At 49.8% G+C, this 18778-nt stretch overlaps 1 protein-coding gene across 3 annotated transcripts; it reads right to left on the reverse strand.

The window, feature by feature from the left end:
- Positions 1-2660: 2660 nt before the first annotated feature.
- Positions 2661-17745, reverse strand: LOC131728119 (hemicentin-1-like; the record flags this gene model as incomplete). Of its 3 annotated transcripts, XM_059019313.1 has the most annotated exon segments (12): positions 2661-2864; positions 3831-3965; positions 6450-6656; positions 8112-8450; positions 9477-9824; positions 10219-10566; positions 12728-13075; positions 13521-13901; positions 14805-15146; positions 15730-16006; positions 16493-16576; positions 17636-17745. In XM_059019313.1, coding segments are annotated over 11 exon segments (3001 nt in total), but the record flags the coding sequence as incomplete, so codon positions are not given.
- Positions 17746-18778: the final 1033 nt, after the last annotated feature.

The following is an 18778-nucleotide window of genomic DNA, read 5'->3' on the forward strand; positions in this document are numbered from 1 at the left end:
TTTCCTGTGACAGTGCCCTGGTATTAGATTGCATTGCAGACAGGCTGTGCTGTTTCCTGTGACAGTGCCCTGGTATTAGATTGCATTGCAGACAGACAGGCTGCGCTGTTTCCTGTGACAGTGCCCTGGTGTTAGATTGCATTGCAGACAGGCTGTGCTGTTTCCTGTGACAGTGCCCTGGTATTAGATTGCATTGCAGACAGACAGGCTGTGCTGTTTCCTGTGACAGTGCCCTGGTATTAGATTGCATTGCAGACAGACAGGCTGCGCTGTTTCCTGTGACAGTGCCCTGGTATTAGATTGCATTGCAGACAGGCTGTGCTGTTTCCTGTGACAGTGCCCTGGTATTAGATTGCATTGCAGACAGGCTGTGCTGTTTCCTGTGACAGTGCCCTGGTATTAGATTGCATTGCAGACAGACAGGCTGTGCTGTTTCCTGTGACAGTGCCCTGGTATTAGATTGCATTGCAGACAGGCTCTGCTGTTTCCTGTGACAGTGCCCTGGTATTAGATTGCATTGCAGACAGACAGGCTCTGCTGTTTCCCGTGACAGTGCCCTGGTATTAGATTGCATTGCAGACAGACAGGCTGTGCTGTTTCCTGTGACAGTGCCCTGGTATTAGATTGCATTGCAGACAGACAGGCTCTGCTGTTTCCTGTGACAGTGCCCTGGTATTAGATTGCATTGCAGACAGACAGGCTCTGCTGTTTCCTGTGACAGTGCCCTGGTATTAGATTGCATTGCAGACAGACAGGCTGTGCTGTTTCCTGTGACAGTGCCCTGGTATTAGATTGCATTGCAGACAGGCTGTGCTGTTTCCTGTGACAGTGCCCTGGTATTAGATTGCATTGCAGACAGACAGGCTCTGCTGTTTCCTGTGACAGTGCCCTGGTATTAGATTGCATTGCAGACAGACAGGCTCTGCTGTTTCCTGTGACAGTGCCCTGGTATTAGATTGCATTGCAGACAGGCTCTGCTGTTTCCTGTGACAGTGCCCTGGTATTAGATTGCATTGCAGACAGGCTCTGCTGTTTCCTGTGACAGTGCCCTGGTATTAGATTGCATTGCAGACAGACAGGCTCTGCTGTTTCCTGTGACAGTGCCCTGGTATCAGATTGCATTGCAGACAGACAGGCTCTGCTGTTTCCTGTGACAGTGCCCTGGTATTAGATTGCATTGCAGACAGACAGGCTCTGCTGTTTCCTGTGACAGTGCCCTGGTATCAGATTGCATTGCAGACAGACAGGCTCTGCTGTTTCCCGTGACAGTGCCCTGGTATTAGATTGCATTGCAGACAGACAGACAGGCTGTGCTGTTTCCTGTGACAGTGCCCTGGTATTAGATTGCATTGCAGACAGACAGGCTGTGCTGTTTCCTGTGACAGTGCCCTGGTATTAGATTGCATTGCAGACAGACAGGCTCTGCTGTTTCCCGTGACAGTGCCCTGGTATTAGATTGCATTGCAGACAGACAGGCTGTGCTGTTTCCTGTGACAGTGCCCTGGTATTAGATTGCATTGCAGACAGACAGGCTGTGCTGTTTCCTGTGACAGTGCCCTGGTATTAGATTGCATTGCAGACAGACAGGCTGTGCTGTTTCCTGTGACAGTGCCCTGGTATTAGATTGCATTGCAGACAGGCTCTGCTGTTTCCTGTGACAGTGCCCTGGTATTAGATTGCATTGCAGACAGACAGGCTCTGCTGTTTCCCGTGACAGTGCCCTGGTATTAGATTGCATTGCAGACAGACAGGCTGTGCTGTTTCCTGTGACAGTGCCCTGGTATTAGATTGCATTGCAGACAGACAGGCTCTGCTGTTTCCTGTGACAGTGCCCTGGTATTAGATTGCATTGCAGACAGACAGGCTCTGCTGTTTCCTGTGACAGTGCCCTGGTATTAGATTGCATTGCAGACAGACAGGCTCTGCTGTTTCCCGTGACAGTGCCCTGGTATTAGATTGCATTGCAGACAGGCTCTGCTGTTTCCCGTGACAGTGCCCTGGTATTAGATTGCATTGCAGACAGACAGGCTCTGCTGTTTCCTGTGACAGTGCCCTGGTATTAGATTGCATTGCAGACAGACAGGCTGTGCTGTTTCCTGTGACAGTGCCCTGGTATTAGATTGCATTGCAGACAGGCTCTGCTGTTTCCTGTGACAGTGCCCTGGTATTAGATTGCATTGCAGACAGACAGGCTCTGCTGTTTCCTGTGACAGTGCCCTGGTATTAGATTGCATTGCAGACAGACAGGCTGTGCTGTTTCCTGTGACAGTGCCCTGGTATTAGATTGCATTGCAGACAGACAGGCTCTGCTGTTTCCTGTGACAGTGCCCTGGTATTAGATTGCATTGCAGACAGACAGGCTGTGCTGTTTCCTGTGACAGTGCCCTGGTATTAGATTGCATTGCAGACAGACAGGCTCTGCTGTTTCCTGTGACAGTGCCCTGGTATTAGATTGCATTGCAGACAGACAGGCTCTGCTGTTTCCTGTGACAGTGCCCTGGTATTAGATTGCATTGCAGACAGGCTGTGCTGTTTCCTGTGACAGTGCCCTGGTATTAGATTGCATTGCAGACAGACAGGCTCTGCTGTTTCCTGTGACAGTGCCCTGGTATTAGATTGCATTGCAGACAGACAGGCTCTGCTGTTTCCTGTGACAGTACCTTGGTAGTAGATTGCGTTCAGCAGCAGCAGCTCAGTGGTTGCCGGCACGTCGTCCACCAGGCGCGTGATCTTGTGTTCCGTGTGCTCAGCCACCCACTCGTTGACCATCCTCACGTTCGCTTCGCTGTCATTGGTCAGCAGCTGAGGCCCCTCCCCGTAGAACTCTTTCGATTGGTCCTTGAAGAACTCCTGCAGTTCAAGACCTAAAAATAATAATAATAATAATAATGATAATAATAATAATAATAATAATAATAATAATTAACAATTCAGACAGACAGACAGACAGGCTCATAGTAAAAGCACAGCAAAGTGTAATAAAGCACAGTGAAAGCGTGGTAAAGCATAGGGAAGCATTGTAAAACACAGAGAGGTCTGGTAAAGCATAGGGAAGCATTGTAAAGCACAGAGAGGTCTGGTAAAGCATAGGGAAGCATTGTAAAGCACAGAGAGGTCTGGTAAAGCATAGGGAAGCATTGTAAAGCACAGAGAGGTCTGGTAAAGCATAGGGAAGCATTGTAAAGCACAGAGAGGTGTGGTAAAGCATAGGGAAGCATTGTAAAGCACAGAGAGGTGTGGTAAAGCATAGGGAAGCATTGTAAAGCACAGAGAGGTCTGGTAAAGCATAGGGAAGCATTGTAAAGCACAGAGAGGTCTGGTAAAGCATAGGGAAGCATTGTAAAGCACAGAGAGGTCTGGTAAAGCATAGGGAAGCATTGTAAAGCACAGAGAGGTGTGGTAAAGCATAGGAAAGCATTGTAAAGCACAGAGAGGTCTGGTAAAGCATAGGGAAGCATTGTAAAGCACAGAGAGGTCTGGTAAAGCATAGGGAAGCATTGTAAAGCACAGAGAGGTCTGGTAAAGCATAGGGAAGCATTGTAAAGCACAGAGAGGTCTGGTAAAGCATAGGGAAGCATTGTAAAGCACACAGAGGTCTGGTAAAGCATAGGGAAGCATTGTAAAGCACAGAGAGGTCTGGTAAAGCATAGGGAAGCATTGTAAAGCACAGAGAGGTCTGGTAAAGCATAGGGAAGCATTGTAAAGCACAGAGAGGTCTGGTAAAGCATAGGGAAGCATTGTAAAGCACAGAGAGGTCTGGTAAATCACACACAGGCTCACACACTCACACGCACACACACACACACACACACACAGATGGGCGCTCTCACCCGGCCTCACGTAGATCTGCGATGCAGTCAGGAGGTTTCGGGAGGACAGGCTTCTCAGCTCCTTATGCAGGCACTCGAAATTCTGGGGGAGAAACAGCGCCTCCTCCAGGGCAGTCTGGGCATCGCCACGCGCTCCTACACAGAGGGGAGAGTGGGATTCAAACACTAACCCCAACCCCAAACCTAACCCCAACACTAACCCCAACCCCAACACTAACCTCAACCCCAAACCTAACCCCAACCCCAACACTAACCTCAACCCCAACACTAACCTCAACCCCAACACTAACCTCAACCCCAACACTAACCTCAACCCCAACACTAACCCAACCCCAACACTAACCTCAACCCCAACACTAACCTCAACCCCAACACTAACCTCAACCCCAACACTAACCTCAACCCCAAACCTAACCCCAACCCCAACACTAACCTCAACCCCAACACTAACCCCAACACTAACCCCAACCCCAACACTAACCTCAACCCCAACACTAACCCCAACACTAACCCCAACCCCAACACTAACCTCAACCCCAACACTAACCTCAACCCCAACACTAACCTCAACCCCAACACTAACCTCAACCCCAACACTAACCTCAACCCCAACACTAACCCGAACCCCAACACTAACCCCAACCCTAACCCCAACACTAACCCCAACCCCAACACTAACCTCAACCCCAACACTAACCTCAACCCCAACACTAACCTCAACCCCAACACTAACCTCAACACTAACCCCAACCCCAACACTAACCTCAACCCAAACCCCAACACCAACCTCAACCCCAACACTAACCCCAACCCCAACACTAACCTCAACCCCAACACTAACCCCAACCCCAACACTAACCTCAACCCCAACACTAACCTCAACACTAACCCCAACCCCAACACTAACCTCAACCCAAACCCCAACACCAACCTCAACCCCAACACTAACCCCAACCCCAACACTAACCTCAACCCCAACACTAACCTCAACCCCAACACTAACCCCAACCCCAACACTAACCTCAACCCCAACACTAACCCCAACCCCAACACTAACCCCAACCCCAACACTAACCCCAACCCCAACACTAACCCCAACCCCAACACTAACCCCAACCCCAACACTAACCTCAACCCCAACACTAACCTCAACCCCAACACTAACCCCAACCCCAACACTAACCTCAACCCCAACACTAACCCCAACACTAACCCCAACCCCAACACTAACCCCAACCCCAACACTAACCCCAACCCCAACACTAACCTCAACCCCAACACTAACCCCAACCCCAACCCCAACACTAACCCCAACCCCAACACTAACCCCAACCCCAACACTAACCTCAACCCCAACACTAACCTCAACCCCAACACTAACCTCAACCCCAACACTAACCTCAACCCCAACACTAACCTCAACCCCAACACCAACCCCAACCCCAACACTAACCCCAACACTAACCCCAACCCCAACACTAACCCCAACCCCAACACTAACCCCAACCCCAACACTAACCCCAACCCCAACACTAACCTCAACCCCAACCCCAACCCCAACCCCAACCCCAACCCCAACCCCAACACTAACCCCAACCCCAACACTAACCCCAACCCCAACACTAACCCCAACCCCAACCCCAACACTAACCCCAACCCCAACACTAACCTCAACGCCAACACTAACCTCAACCCCAACACTAACCTCAACCCCAACACTAACCCCAACCCCAACACTAACCCGAACCCCAACACTAACCCCAACACTAACCCGAACCCCAACACTAACCCCAACCCCAACACTAACCCCAACACTAACCCCAACCCCAACACTAACCTCAACCCCAACACTAACCTCAACCCCAACACTAACCTCAACCCCAACACTAACCCCAACCCCAACACTAACCCCAACCCCAACCCCAACACTAACCCCAACCCCAACACTAACCTCAACCCCAACACTAACCCCAACCCCAACACTAACCTCAACCCCAACACTAAACCGAACCCCAACACTAACCCCAACCCCAAACCTAACCCCCAACCCCAACCCCAACACTAAACCCAACCCCAACACTAACCCCAACACTAACCCCAACCCCAACACTAACCTCAACCCCAACACTAACCCCAACCCCAACACTAACCCCAACCCCAACACTAACCTCAACCCCAACACTAACCCCAACCCCAACACTAACCCGAACCCCAACACTAACCCCAACCCCAACACTAACCTCAACCCCAACACTAACCTCAACCCCAACACTAACCCCAACCCCAACACCAACCCCAACACTAACCCCAACCCCAACACTAACCTCAACCCCAACACTAACCCCAACCCCAACACTAACCCCAACCCCAACCCCAACACTAACCCCAACCCCAACACTAACCTCAACCCCAACACTAACCCCAACCCCAACACTAACCCCAACCCCAACCCCAACACTAACCCCAACCCCAACACTAACCCCAACCCCAACCACAACCCCAACCCCAACCCCAACCCCAACACTAACCCCAACCCCAACCCCTAACCCCAGCACCTAACCCTATCCCTCACCAGTCCATTGATACCCTGTCTCCGCAGGGTGCAGTGGCGGGACTCACCCAGCAGGAGGTGTGAGAGCGCCATGGCGACGCTGAGCGGGGAGAAGAAGAGGTTGCGCGTGCTGGTCTGGGCGTGTGCGACAGCGCGGTACAGACTCACAGAGAACTCCGACAGAGACTCGCCTAGAATCGCCTTCCCAGAGGGGGAGGGGCCGTCCACGCACGGCAGCCAGGCCTTCTCGTATCCGTGGCAACGCGGCGGAGTCGCTGTTAATAATAATAATAATAATAATAATAATAATAATAATAATAATAATAATAATAATAATAATAAGGTAGCACATTTTGATCTTTTTGATCACTTTTTATGCTGAGACAATCTCCTTTGTTCAGTTTTAGTGGTTTGCTTTTGGTTTGAGCTGAGGAGGTACTGGGAGGGAGGGAGGGAGGCTGGCTCTAGTGGTTAGAGCTGAGGAGGGACTGGGAGGGAGGGAGGGAGGCTGGCTCTAGTGGTTAGAGCTGAGGAGGGACTGGGAGGGAGGGAGGGAGGCTGGCTTTAGTGGTTAGAGCTGAGGAGGGACTGGGAGGGAGGGAGGGAGGCTGGCTCTAGTGGTTAGAGCTGAGGAGGGACTGGGAGGGAGGGAGGGAGGCTGGCTTTAGTGGTTAGAGCTGAGGAGGGACTGGGAGGGAGGGAGGGAGGCTGGCTCTAGTGGTTAGAGCTGAGGAGGGACTGGGAGGGAGGGAGGCTGGCTCTAGTGGTTAGAGCTGAGGAGGGACTGGGAGTGAGGGAGGCTGGCTCTAGTGGTTAGAACTGAGGAGGGACTGGGAGGGAGGGAGGGAGGCTGGCTCTAGTGGTTAGAGCTGAGGAGAGACTGGGAGGGAGGGAGGCTGGCTCTAGTGGTTAGAGCTGAGGAGGGACTGGGAGGGAGGGAGGCTGGCTCTAGTGGTTAGAGCTGAGGAGGGTCTGGGAGGGAGGGAGGGAGGCTGGCTCTAGTGGTTAGAGCTCAGGAGGGACTGGGAGGGAGGGAGGGAGGCTGGCTCTAGTGGTTAGAGCTGAGGAGGGACTGGGAGGGAGGGAGGGAGGCTGGCTCTAGTGGTTAGAGCTGAGGAGGGACTGGGAGGGAGGGAGGGAGGCTGGCTCTAGTGGTTAGAGCTCAGGAGAGACTGGCAGGGAGGGAGGGAGGCTGGCTCTAGTGGTTAGAGCTGAGGAGGGACTGGGAGGGAGGGAGGGAGGCTGGCTCTAGTGGTTAGAGCTGAGGAGGGACTGGGAGGGAGGGAGGGAGGCTGGCTCTAGTGGTTAGAGCTGAGGAGGGACTGGGAGGGAGGGAGGGAGGCTGGCTCTAGTGGTTAGAGCTGAGGAGAGACTGGGAGGGAGGGAGGCTGGCTCTAGTGGTTAGAGCTGAGGAGGGACTGGGAGGGAGGGAGGGAGGCTGGCTCTAGTGGTTAGAGATGAGGAGGGACTGGGAGGGAGGGAGGGAGGCTGGCTCTAGTGGTTAGAGCTGAGGAGGGACTGGGAGGGAGGGAGGGAGGGAGGCTGGCTCTAGTGGTTAGAGCTGAGGAGGGACTGGGAAGGAGGGACTGGGAGGGAGGGAGGGAGGCTGGCTCTAGTGGTTAGAGCTGATGAGGGACTGGGAGGGAGGGAAGGAGGCTGAAGATGATTCTGTGATTCTGCAGGGTTAGGAGTGAAGGATACTAGAAGTGATCAGAGAGCCACACACTCACCTCGCACACTGCTCCCTGTGCCCACAGCAATGAGGGACCCATCAAACCCTCTGTATTTCTCACAGTAATACGTTCCTGAGTCACTCAGGGTCAGGTTCACAATTTGGATGGAGAGATCTGTGGGGTGGTCTGGATGTACTCTGGACACACGGGGGTCGTTGCTCTCATTGGGCAGAGGGTCTGTAGAGTAGAGATACTCTCTGCCGCTGCCAGTGCCCCTGTACCATCTCACTGGTCCTGCAGGACCCACTGTGGACAGGGTGCAGGGTACAGTGACCTCACCCTCCTCTGTGCCAGTCACAGAGTCTGGGTCCTGAGTTATAATGGGAGGAGGGATCTCTGGAGAGAGAGGAGAGGGCAGGAGCATGGGAGAGGAGAGAGTGGGGGAGAGGGGAGAGAGGGACAGAGAGAGGAGAGCAGGGAGGAGAGGAGAGAGTGGAGAGGAGAACGAGAGGAGAGAAGGCAGGGTGGAGAGGAGAGAAGAAAGGGTGGTGAGGAGAGAGGGAGAGGAGAGTGGAGGAGAGAGAGGAGAGGGGAAAGAGTGGAGAGGGGAGAGGAGAGAGGATAGAGAAGAGGGAAGAAGGAAGGGGAGAGAGTGAGGAGGGGAGAGAGTTAGGGTTAGTTTTAATACAGTCTATAGTGGAGATCTGAGACTCTAATCTCCACAGTAAATGATTAACAGCACTGTAAAGACACTAGGAGCTGTGCTCACAATGCCTGCTGTAGATGTAAATGATTAACAGCACTGTAAAGACACTAGGAGCTGTGCTCACAATGCCTGCTGTAGATGTAAATGATTAACAGCACTGTAAAGACACTAGGAGCTGTGCTCACAATGCCTGCTGTAGATGTAAATGATTAACAGCACTGTAAAGACACTAGGAGCTGTGCTCACAATGCCTGCTGTAGATGTAAATGATTAACAGCACTGTAAAGACACTAGGAGCTGTGCTCACAATGCCTGCTGTAGATGTAAATGATTAACAGCACTGTAAAGACACTAGGAGCTGTGCTCACAATGCCTGCTGTAGATGTAAATGATTAACAGCACTGTAAAGACACTAGGAGCTGTGCTCACAATGCCTGCTGTAGATGTAAATGATTAACAGCACTGTAAAGACACTAGGAGCTGTGCTCACAATGCCTGCTGTAGATGCAAATGATTAACAGCACTGTAAAGACACTAGGAGCTGTGCTCACAATGCCTGCTGTAGATGTAAATGATTAACAGCACTGTAAAGACACTAGGAGCTGTGCTCACAATGCCTGCTGTAGATTCAGCTGGACCAGAATCACCTGACATGTCTGTGCGCTACAGGAGCCACAGTGAAGATACTAGAAGTGATCAGAGAGCCACACACTCACCTCGCACACGCAGCCAGGTCCCTGCACCCCCAGCTATTTGGGACCCATCAAACCCTCTGTATTTGTCACAGTAATAAGTTCCTGAGTCACGCAGGGTCAGGTTCACAATTCGAATGGAGAGATCTGTGGGGTGGTCTGGATGTACTCTGGACACACGGGGGTCGTTGCTTTCATTGGGTGGAGGGGCTGCTGTAGAGTAGAGATGCTGTCTGTCTCTGAGAGTGCCCCTGTACCATCTCACTGGTCCTGAAGCACCCACTGTGGACAGGGTGCAGGGTAAAGTGACCTCACCCTCCTCTGTGCCAGTCACAGAGTGTGGGGGCTGAGTTATAATGGGAGGAGGGATCACTGGAGAGAGAGGAGAGAGCAGGAACATGGGAGAGGAGAGGGGGAGAGGAGAGAGGAGAAAGGAGAGATAGAGAGGAGGGAGTGAATAGAGGAGAGAGTTAGGGTTAGGGTTAGGGGTCATATTCAAAACAGCCCTTTTGATTAATACAGTCTATAGTGGAGATCCAAGACTCTGATCTGCACAGTAAATGATTAACAGCACTGTAAAGACACTAGGAGCTGTGCTCACAATGCCTGCTGTAGATGTAAATGATTAACAGCACTGTAAAGACACTAGGAGCTGTGCTCACAATGCCTGCTGTAGATTCAGCTGGACCAGAATCACCTGACATGTCTGTGCGCTACAGGAGCCACAGTGAAGATACTAGAAGTGACCAGAGAGCCACACACTCACCTTGCACACTCAGCCTGCTCCCTGAGCCGCTAGCAATGGGGATCTCTTCAAACCCTCTGTATTTGTAGCAGTAATACATTCCTGAGTCACGCAGGTTCAGGTCCACAATTCGAATGGAGAGATCTGTGGGGTTGTTTTGATGTACTTGAGACACACGGGGGTCGTTTCTCTCATTGGGCGGAAGGGGGAATGTAGAGTAGAGATACTGTCTGCCGCTGCCAGTGTCCCTGTACCATCTCACTGGTCCTGGAGGACCCACTCTGGACAGGGTGCAGGGTAAAGTGACCTCACCCTCCTCTGTGCCATTCACAGGGTCTGGGTCCTGAGTTATACTGATAGGAGAGCGCTCTGGAGAGAGAGGAGAGGAAGCAGGAAATCCATTTCAGTGAACAAAACAGAAGCCAGGTGGTTGCAAAGAGACATAAACCCAAAAAATAAAATAAATAAGTGTTGTGAAATGTGAGAGAGAGAGAGAGAGAGAGAGAGAGAGAGAGAGAGAGAGAGAGAGAGAGAGAGAGAGAAGCGTGTGCCGTCAGCCGCCCGCTTCTTTACAAGCTGCAGACTCACCGTGCAGCCGCCTCAGAGCTACAGCGTCGGAGGACAACGCAGCTCCTGGGCAGCTTACAGGCAAGCCCGCAGGCGCCCGGCCAGACCACAAGGGGCGCTGGTGAGCAGAGGACACCCTGGCCGACCTAAACCCTCCCTCCCCCCGGGCGACGCTCGGCCAATTGAGCACCGCCCCCTGGGAGCTCCAGTCCTCAGTCGGCAGTGAAATAGCCTGGACTCGAACCGGCGACCTCCAGACTATAGGGGGCGCATCCTGCACTCCACACGGAGCGCCTTTACAGGATGCGTCACTCAGGAGCCCTAAAACAGACTTTAAAAGGTGAGAAGAGAGTGAGGGTTAGGGTTAGGGGTCGCATTCAGAACAGCCCTTTTGTTTAATACAGTCTATAGTGGAGATCTGAGACTCTAATCTCCACAGTAAATGATTAACAGCACTGTAAAGACACTAGGAGCTGTGCTCACAATGCCTGCTGTAGATGTAAATGATTAACAGCACTGTAAAGACACTAGGAGCTGTGCTCACAATGCCTGCTGTAGATGTAAATGATTAACAGCACTGTAAAGACACTAGGAGCTGTGCTCACAATGCCTGCTGTAGATGTAAATGATTAACAGCACTGTAAAGACACTAGGAGCTGTGCTCACAATGCCTGCTGTAGATGTAAATGATTAACAGCACTGTAAAGACACTAGGAGCTGTGCTCACAATGCCTGCTGTAGATGTAAATGATTAACAGCACTGTAAAGACACTAGGAGCTGTGCTCGCAATGCCTGCTGTAGATGTAAATGATTAACAGCACTGTAAAGACACTAGGAGCTGTGCTCGCAATGCCTGCTGTAGATGTAAATGATTAACAGCACTGTAAAGACACTAGGAGCTGTGCTCACAATGCCTGCTGTAGATGTAAATGATTAACAGCACTGTAAAGACACTAGGAGCTGTGCTCACAATGCCTGCTGTAGATGTAAATGATTAACAGCACTGTAAAGACACTAGGAGCTGTGCTCACAATGCCTGCTGTAGATGTAAATGATTAACAGCACTGTAAAGACACTAGGAGCTGTGCTCACAATGCCTGCTGTAGATGTAAATGATTAACAGCACTGTAAAGACACTAGGAGCTGTGCTCACAATGCCTGCTGTAGATGTAAATGATTAACAGCACTGTAAAGACACTAGGAGCTGTGCTCACAATGCCTGCTGTAGATGTAAATGATTAACAGCACTGTAAAGACACTAGGAGCTGTGCTCACAATGCCTGCTGTAGATGTAAATGATTAACAGCACTGTAAAGACACTAGGAGCTGTGCTCACAATGCCTGCTGTAGATGTAAATGATTAACAGCACTGTAAAGACACCAGGAGCTGTGCTCACAATGCCTGCTGTAGATGTAAATGATTAACAGCACTGTAAAGACACTAGGAGCTGTGCTCACAATGCCTGCTGTAGATGTAAATGATTAACAGCACTGTAAAGACACTAGGAGCTGTGCTCACAATGCCTGCTGTAGATGTAAATGATTAACAGCACTGTAAAGACACTAGGAGCTGTGCTCACAATGCCTGCTGTAGATGTAAATGATTAACAGCACTGTAAAGACACTAGGAGCTGTGCTCACAATGCCTGCTGTAGATGTAAATGATTAACAGCACTGTAAAGACACTAGGAGCTGTGCTCACAATGCCTGCTGTAGATGTAAATGATTAACAGCACTGTAAAGACACTAGGAGCTGTGCTCACAATGCCTGCTGTAGATGTAAATGATTAACAGCACTGTAAAGACACTAGGAGCTGTGCTCACAATGCCTGCTGTAGATGTAAATGATTAACAGCACTGTAAAGACACTAGGAGCTGTGCTCACAATGCCTGCTGTAGATGTAAATGATTACAGGAGCCACAGCAAAGATACTAGCAGTGATCAGAGAGCCACACACTCACCTTGCACACGCAGCCAGGTGAATGCACCCCCAGCTATTTGGGACCCATCAAACCCTCTGTATTTCTCACAGTAATAAGTTCCTGAGTCACGCAGGGTCAGCCTCACAATTCGAATGGAGAGATCTGTGGGGTGGTCTGGATGTACTCTGGACACACGGGGGTCGTTGCTTTCATTGGGTAGAGGGGCTGCTGTAGAGTAGAGATGCTGTCTGTCTCTGAGAGTGCCCCTGTACCATCTCACTGGTCCTGCAGCACCCACTCTGGACAGGGTGCAGCGTACAGTGACCTCACCCTCCTCTGTGCCAGTCACAGGGTCTGGGTCCTGAGTTATAATGGGTGGAGGCAGAGCTAGAGAGAGAAGGAACAGGGAGATGAGAGAGGAGAGGAGAGAGTGGAGGAGAGAGGACAGATAGAGAGGAGAGAGTAGAGAGAAGAGAGGAGAGAGGAGAGAGTGGAGAGTGGAGAGGGGGAGGAGAGAGTGGAGAGGAGAGAGGAGAGAGGAGACAGGGTTAGGGGTCGTATTCAAAACAACTGTTTTGTTTAATACAGTCTACAATGGAGATCCAAGACTCTGATCTGCACAGTAAATGATTAACAGCACTGTAAATACACTAGGAGCTGTGCTCACAATGCCTGCTGTAGATGTAAATGATTAACAGCACTGTAAAGACACTAGGAGCTGTGCTCACAATGCCTGCTGTAGATTCAGCTGGACCAGAATCACCTGACATGTCTGTGCGCTACAGGAGCCACAGCAAAGATACTAGAAGTGATCAGAGAGCCACACACTCACCTTGCACACGCAGCCTGCTCCCTGAGCCGCTAGCAATGAGGGTCACATCAATCCCTCTGTATTTCTCACAGTAATACGTTCCTGAGTCACGCAGGTTCAGGTTCACAATTCGAATGGAGAGATCTGTGGCGTGGTGATGATGTACAAGAGACACACGGGGGTCGTTTCTCTCATTGGGCGGAGGGGAGGATGGAGAGTAAAGATACTGTCTGCCTCTGCCAGTGTCCCTGTACCATCTCACTGGTCCTGGAGGAGCCTCTGTCACAGTGCAGGGTACAGTGACCTCTCCCTCCTCTGTGCCAATCACAGAGCCCTGAGTTATACTGGGTTGAGACACAACCAGAGAGAGAGAGAGAGGAGAGGAAACAGGAAATCTATTTCCTGCAAAGAGACAAAAAGCCAAAAAATAAAATAAATAAGTGTTTGAAAATGTGTGTGAAAAAGAGAGAGAGAGAGAGAGAGAGAGAGAGAGAGAGAGAGAGAGAGAGAGAGAGAGAGAGAGAGAGAGAGAGAGAGAGAACGGGGGAGGTGTTCAAATTTTATTGATCTGCTGTTATTAAGAAGAATGCAACCAGACAGGAACTCATGAGAGAGACATGTTTATATACAACAAATAATAATAATAATAATAATAATAATAATAATAATAATAATCTTTATTTTTAATATAACGCCCTTCGCTATATTTTCCACGTTCTGACAAATACAAAAAATAACGCACCTGTCGTTAACAGTTGTTAACATCCTGACAGCTTTTTACACTTAGAGCTTTAAAGTCTGTTTCAGGGCTCTTTTTGAAATGTCTGCTCTAGTGCTCTGGGGGGTTTGAGATCTGTCCTCTAAATCACTGCAGGAAGAGCAAATAAAACACAGAACAGCAAGAGATCCGGCTTTCCTGTTCCGCGCCTCATCCGGGATCGTTATCGCTGTCTGTTTTGACAACGCGGGCGATGATCCTGACCCTGTCAGAGCACCGGAGCAGACATTTCAAAAAAGAGCTCTGAAACAGACTTTCTAAGTGTAAAAAGCTGTCAGGATGTGAACGATGAAAAGAGAAAAGACAGCCGCGTTATTTAAACAGATGCAGCAGAGCGAGGGGGACGAGCCTCGCTGGGTTTATCTGAACCCCTCCGCTTCCTCTTCAAGCGTTTCTCACATTAAGAGAAGCTCACATTAAAACAGGAGGTTTGGTAAATTACTGTCACTGTTAGATTTTTATAACTATTGCATTTTTTTCTGTTATTTTACTGTATAATAATAATAAAAACAACAAGGCGATCTCACCCACAACCAGCTTGGTTTTCTCTCCCTGTCCGATCACCTCGTCTTCTTTGCCACTAATTTTCCTAAACTTCCTGCAGATATAATCGCCCTCGTCCGCGGCTGTCACTCCCATAACTTCGAAGACCCATTCTCCATCTCCCCTGGACGTCATGCTCGCTCTGGGATGGTTTTCCACCCCTCTGTTCTTCATAAACGTGGAGACGAGGGTCTCTGAACCGGCGGCATTCAACAGGTATAATCGGATGGGTCCCAAGGGCGTTTCTAGCGGCTCCTTGCAGCTCACAGTGAAAGAATCGCCCGGGTGTACAGTCACAAGACGCGGGGTCTGCTGCAGATCAGTTGCTGTGAAAAAGACAAATTAGCCCTCAGGATATTCTGTGAATACTGACCGTGCCGCGTGGGGTGTGAAGGACCCTCGACGCTGGATCTGTCACCGTTCATTTAAAAAATAAATACATAAATAAATAAATAGATAAATAAAGATTTCAGAAGTTTGACTCCTTTTAAAAGTCTTAAATAATTGGGAGGGACCAGTGATCATGTTAATAAAGCTAATAAGAGGTGAGAGAATGGATTTTAAAGATGGTCAGCGCTCCTTTAAAGGGAGGGGCCGGTGATCATGTTAATAAAGCTAATAAGAGGTGAGAGAATGGATTTTAAAGATGGTCAGCGCTCCTTTAAAGGGAGGGACCAGTGATCATGTTAATAAAGCTAATAAGAGGTGAGAGAATGGATTTTAAAGATGGGCAGCGCTCCTTTAAAGGGAGGGGCCGGTGATCATGTTAATAAAGCTAATAAGAGGTGAGAGAATGGATTTTAAAGATGGTCAGCGCTCCTTTAAAGGGAGGGGCCGGTGATCCTGTTAATAAAGCTAATAAGAGGTGAGAGAATGGATTTTAAAGATGGTTATCTGAGCGATCCTCACCCACAGTCAGACGCACGGGAGCCTCACTCCTCTGTTCTGCATCAGAGACGACGCAGGTGTAAATGTCGGAGTCTTGGGGTGTCGTGTTTTTGATCTCGAGGGAGTAATCTTTCCCTGTCGACACTCTGGCGTTTTGCGTGGTTGTGTCCGTGCCGGCGATGGCAAAACTCTGCTTCAGCCACTTGAAAGAAGTACCGTTGATGGAGCCCGCCGGTACCAGACAAGGTAGAGTCACGGAACCACCCGGCCAAACCCGAATCTCTGTATGATCTGCCGACTGTAGAACACAGAGACAGAGATGAAAGTGTAATAAAGCATAGTTATATTTCTCTTATAAAAGCTTCCCACAGTGAAAGCACAGAGAGGTCTGGTAAAGCATAGGGAAGCATTGTAAAGCACAGAGAGGTGTGGTAAAGCATAGGGAAGCATTGTAAAGCACAGAGAGGTCTGGTAAAGCATAGGGAAGCATTGTAAAGCACATAGAGGTCTGGTAAAGCATAGGGAAGCATTGTAAAGCACAGAGAGGTCTGGTAAAGCATAGGGAAGCATTGTAAAGCACAGAGAGGTGTGGTAAAGCATAGGGAAGCATTGTAAAGCACAGAGAGGTCTGGTAAAGCATAGGGAAGCATTGTAAAGCACAGAGAGGTGTGGTAAAGCATAGGGAAGCATTGTAAAGCACAGAGAGGTCTGGTAAAGCATAGGGAAGCATTGTAAAGCACATTAAAAGACATGGCAATACTTTATACTGTATGTAATCGATTACCTGGCCTGATGAAAATCTGCCTAGCGACAGCAGCGTCACCAGCAGCGGAATCAAAGGGCTTTGTGATGTCATCACGCTCGCATTCTGAAACACAGGAGAATCAGACAGACAGACAGACAGACAGACAGACAGACAGATAAGGGAACACAAGAGTATTTCTGAAAGTTCCCGAGCGATTGAGAAGATTCTGTTCAGCCCGTCAGAGCTGGTCCGGTTCTGAGCAGCTGACTGATCTCAGAACTCTGTCAAGTCGGGTCTTAAACACAGAGACAGACAGACAGACAGACTGACAAACTGACTGACTGACGGACTGACTGTTACACAAACACTCACAACCAGACACACACAATCATTCATAGACAGACACACAAACTCTCAGACAGACACACACACACACAGACAGAGAGACACACAGACCCACAGACACACGGACGCACAAACAGACAGACACACAGACACACGGACACACAGACAGACAGACAGACAGACACACAGACACACGGACGCACAGACAGACAGACACACAGACACACGGACGCACAGACAGACAGACACACAGACACACGGACGCACAGCCAGACAGACACACGGACGCACAAACAGACAGGCACACAGCCACACGGACACACAGCTGACAGACAGACAGACAGACACACACAAACACACACAGACAGAGAGACAGACAGACACACAGACGCACAGCCAGACAGACACACGGACGCACAGCCAGACTGACAGACAGACACACGGACACACAGACGCACAGCCAGACAGACACACGGACGCACAGACAGACAGACACACGGACGCACAGACAGACAGACAGACAGACACACAGACACACGGACGCACAGACAGACAGACACACAGACAGACACACAGACACACGGACGCACAGACAGACAGACAGACAGACACACAGACACACGGACGCACAGACAGACAGACACACAGACACACGGACGCACAAACAGACAGGCACACAGCCACACGGACACACAGCTGACAGACAGACAGACACACACACACAAACACACACAGACAGAGAGACAGACAGACACACAGACGCACAGACAGACAGACGCACAGACGCACAGCCAGACAGACAGACAGGCAGACACACAGACAGACTCTCAGTCTTACCAGTTCTCTTGCACTCCAGTGAGTTGCTGAACGCTGTGTTGCTCTGTGTTATTTTCTCCCTCCCTCTCTCCCTCTCTCAGTCCTGTCCGAGAGGCTGCTGACCTCCTCTGTGATTGGCTGGCGAGGGGAGGGCTGGTTAATCTGTAATAAGTTCCGGTAAGTCTCTAATATTTACTCACAGATGAACAAACAAACAAAATCTGCCCTGAATTAAAATGCTCAAACACTGAGCCACAAAAAACACCGTTTCTATAAGTTTGAATATCCTTAAATTACACTGAATATCAGTCCAGTCCACCCCCCTGTCCCTGTCTCTTATGGTACAGGACGCCTGTCTGTCTCCTCGCTAAACTAGCAGGAGTGTCCGGTCGTCCCCCCTGTCCCTGTCTCTTACAAAACAAATCTCTTATCTCACTTTGATTAAATAAACCGTCCCGAAGGTTCAAAGAATTGTTTAATTTGGAATGGAGGTTCGATTGAAGAGAAATCATGTGATTTCTACGAGATAAGAACAGTTAAAAACTAGACAGACAGACAGACACACAGACAGAGAGACAGACAGAGAGACAGACAGACAAAGTGTAATAAAGCACAGAGAGGTGTGGTAAAGCATAGGGAAGCATTGTAAAGCACAGAGAGGTGTGGTAAAGCACAGGGAAGCATTGTAAAGCACAGAGAGGTATGGTAAAGCACAGGGAAGCATTGTAAAGCACATAGAGATCTGGTAAAGCACAGGGAAGCATTGTAAAGCACAGAGAGGTCTGGTAAAGCATAGGGAAGCATTGTAAAGCACAGAGAGGTCTGGTAAAGCATAGGGAAGCATTGTAAAGCACAGAGAGGTGTGGTAAAGCATAGGGAAGCATTGTAAAGCACAGAGAGGTGTGGTAAAGCATAGGGAAGCATTGTAAAGCACAGAGAGGTGTGGTAAAGCATAGGGAAGCATTGTAAAGCACAGAGAGGTGTGGTAAAGCATAGGGAAGCATTGTAAAGCACAGAGAGGTCTGGTAAAGCATAGGGAAGCATTGTAAAGCACAGAGAGGTGTGGTAAAGCATAGGGAAGCATTGTAAAGCACAGAGAGGTGTGGTAAAGCATAGGGAAGCATTGTAAAGCACAGAGAGGTGTGGTAAAGCATAGGGAAGCAT

The sequence above is a fragment of the Acipenser ruthenus genome, unplaced genomic scaffold (genome assembly GCF_902713425.1).
Source record: "Acipenser ruthenus unplaced genomic scaffold, fAciRut3.2 maternal haplotype, whole genome shotgun sequence".
Lineage (NCBI taxonomy): Eukaryota > Metazoa > Chordata > Actinopteri > Acipenseriformes > Acipenseridae > Acipenser > Acipenser ruthenus.